The sequence below is a fragment of the Chenopodium album genome, chromosome 10 (genome assembly GCF_948465745.1).
Source record: "Chenopodium album chromosome 10, dcCheAlbu1.1, whole genome shotgun sequence".
NCBI lineage: Eukaryota > Viridiplantae > Streptophyta > Magnoliopsida > Caryophyllales > Amaranthaceae > Chenopodium > Chenopodium album.
Genome location: NC_137843.1, coordinates 25269894 through 25273074, shown reverse-complemented (window position 1 = coordinate 25273074; position 3181 = coordinate 25269894). Strand labels below are relative to the sequence as shown.

General features: G+C 37.2%; 1 protein-coding gene across 1 annotated transcript; it reads left to right on the top strand.

Moving 5' to 3' along the window:
* The first annotated feature begins 426 nt into the window (after positions 1-426).
* Positions 427-1445, top strand: LOC145565085 (uncharacterized). Its single transcript, XM_081625186.1, has 3 exons — positions 427-712; positions 842-1082; positions 1343-1445. Exons 1-3 carry the CDS (start codon positions 427-429, stop codon positions 1443-1445), a joined length of 630 nt encoding a protein of 209 aa, XP_081481312.1.
* Positions 1446-3181: the final 1736 nt, after the last annotated feature.

Here is a 3181-nt window from a genome sequence, read left to right as displayed (position 1 = left end):
GAGGACATTTTGGACCTAAGAGGACCGCACGCAAGGTTTTAGAGAGTGGTTTCTACTGGCCATCAATTTTCAAAGATGCATATGAAATCTATAAGGCTTGTGACAAATGTCAAAGGACAGGTACATTAGGTCCTAGGAATGAAATACCCCAAACTCCTATTTTAATATGTGAAATTTTTGACGTTTGTGGTATGGATTTCATGGGACCCTTCCCCTCTTCTTTTAGTTTTCAATATATTTTGCTAGTTGTACACTATGTCTCGAAACGGGTGGAAGCTATAGCCACCCGCACTGATGATTCTAAAGTTGTTGCAGAATTTTTGAAATCAAATATCTTTGCTAGATACGGATTCCCAAGGGCTATCATCAATGATAAGGGGACGCACTTCTGCAATAAGACAGTAGGAGCTCTCTTAAAGAAGTATAATGTGTTGCATTGAGTTTCCACAGCGTATCACCCACACAAATGGACAGGCAGAAGTTTCCAATCAAGAAATCAAGTCTATTCTCGAGAAAACTGTGAATCCAAACAGCAAAGATTGGAGCCTCCGCCTTAATGATGCCTTGTGGGCGTACAGAACAGCATATAAGACGCCAATTGGGATGTCTTCTTACAGTCTAGTGTTCAGCAAACCTTGTCATCTTCCAGTAGAATTGGAACACAAAGCCTTTTGGGCCGTGAAGCAATGCCATATGGAGATGGATGCAGCGGGTGAGCAAAGGAAACTTCAGTTGCAAGAGCTAGAGGAAATCTGAAATGATGCTTTTGAGAATACGAGAATTTATAAGGAGAAAACTAAGGCATTCCACGATGAGCACATCACACGAAAGACATTTACAGTGGGGCAGAAAGTTCTCTTGTACCAGTCTCGGCTCAAACTTTTTCCTGGTAAACTCCGTTCTCGATGGGTTGGGCCATTTGTTGTTACCAAGGTGTATGACCATGGTGCGGTGGAGATCCGTAGTGAGGACACGGGGAAGGAATTCAAGGTGAATGGTTATCGACTCAAGCCGTACTATGAAGGTCATCAAGTCCAGAACATTGAAGTAATGGAGCTAGAAGCTCCAAATTATGAAGACTAGTATGCTTGAAAGGCGTCGAGCTAACGACGATAAATAGAGTGCTCTTGGGAGGAAGCCCAAATTTAGGAATATTTTCTGATAGTTTATTTTTAATTTTGTTTTCTCATCATTTTATTTTCAATTTATATTTCTGTTTTTCTAAAAAAAAATAAAAAAAATAAAAAATAAAAAAAATAAACAGCTATGATATTTTGTTTTCTCTTATTTTTAAGCCCCTTATAAGATTCAGGAAACTAATTCTGATTCTATTTGGTGTTAGTTGTTGCAGGACAGTGAGATTGGCTGGACTCAGCGGTGGAGTAAAAGATGAGTTGAAACAACACCTGACTATATCCGACAGTGTTTGCAGCAAGAAGTTGTGAGCAAGCCCAAGCTTGGGGGATGCCAAAAGGGGAATACATAGTTAGTGTTCACAATTAGCTTCGTTTGGTGAGATCGTTTCCTTTTCTCTTTCTATTGCTCTCCTTTATTCATCTTTCTCTTATATTCTTTCACAGTCACACATTGAGAGCAATGTGTGAACTAAGCTTGGGGGGAGTGCATTCAGTTCTGTTTCTTGGTATGGAATTGAGTCTGGCAGTTTGTTTGTTTTTAGACAGTGCTTTGCATATATGATTCCTATCCACTCTACAATGCTTAAATTTGGCTTATAGACTTGTATGTATGCAGAAAAATAAAAATATTTTTGAAAAAATGATTCTTTAAACAATTGCTAGCCCGGTGGAAGTTATTATTGTGGTATTGTAATAAGAAAGAAATGATTTGGGCAGTAAATTCTTCGCACCACATAAGCCAAAACTTACGAATGACATGAACCATTAGCAAACCCAATTTGAACTTTATCAGCCTACTCTTTTGATTACCTGAACGAGCCATGTTTTGAAAAAATGAAATGTAACCTTCTTTGCAATCAGTAGAGTACATGGAAGGGTGCAATGGATTATTGTTGATGCTATAATAATTTTAATATGGTGGTTTTGCTTTATTTGAAAAGTTAAGTTTCATATTAAGGCTCTGCGTACCAATGTAAGGGCTCATTAAAAATAAAAAAATAATAATAAAAAAAAAACAGTTGAGCCCATATATGTACATGTGATGTTTATGTGTCTTGATTGCGTAACTCGAGTTAGTGAATCCGTAGGGGTATCTTAAAACCTAGTGCCTTGGGCCAACTGGACCGGGAGTCACTGGTTAAAAGCTTGTTACATGGGTTGCTTGACAGATACATGACATTAAGAGTCATTAAACACAGGAAAAAAAATCATGAAGATTTAAAGGTTGTGAGATTTTATTCTGTATACATGATGATAATTACTGCTCTACTATTCTTACTCTACCATCACACTCATATATACTCTTCAAACCTCACTTTACCTTGGCCCATTTCATCCTTAATTTGAGTCCTAATGATCTTTTGAGTTATTCTGCTACTTTGTTGATGGAAACTAGGCTGTGATTGTTTAAGAGTTGGTATTTTGGTTCATAAACTCTTGAAATTAATTTTCCACCTGCATATATACTGACTTGAAGCTGTCATTGAGCAAAGTGGAGTGAGTGGAACATGTCAGGTAGCAAATTGTTATATCAAGAGTCTAGCTCCTTTGTAATTTCATGTCTGTGCTTGAGGGCAAGTAAAATTATAAGCTTGGGGGAGTTTGATAGGGTCATAAAAGTATATTATTTATATATATTAAACTCTTGATTTAATATTGACATTTGACAATTTAAGAGTATATTAAGCAATTTTCTTTCCCAGACACGAGATACTACTATTGTCATTTATTTGTTTGTAGGAAGGAAGATTATGACATTAAAATGCATTTTACCAAGCTCGGAAAAAGAAACAAAGCTTACGAGACTAAGTGAAGTAAGCCAATGTTAGATTGCAACTAGCCACGTGGGCCTTGAAATATACCAACCTGTCACTCAGCCAACACAAAAGAAAAAGGAGTAGCTAAGAGTTCATCTCAATATTCTTGTGGGTAAGGCGCAACCAGCTATTTTCGTGGGTATAATAAATCAGAGTAGAGAAGAAAAAGATGAAATCAGATAATTATTGGAGTAAGATACACGGAGCTGCCGAGATGAATCGAAGGCT

Coding starts and splice junctions, on each gene's coding strand:
- LOC145565085 (XM_081625186.1), top strand. CDS start 427: ATGTGTTGCATTGAGTTTCCACAGCGTATCACCCACACAAATGGACAG. Junction 713..841: donor TATGGAGATGGATGCAGCGG/GTGAGCAAAGGA, acceptor AGACATTTACAG/TGGGGCAGAAAGTTCTCTTG. Junction 1,083..1,342: donor GCTCCAAATTATGAAGACTA/GTATGCTTGAAA, acceptor ATTTGGTGTTAG/TTGTTGCAGGACAGTGAGAT.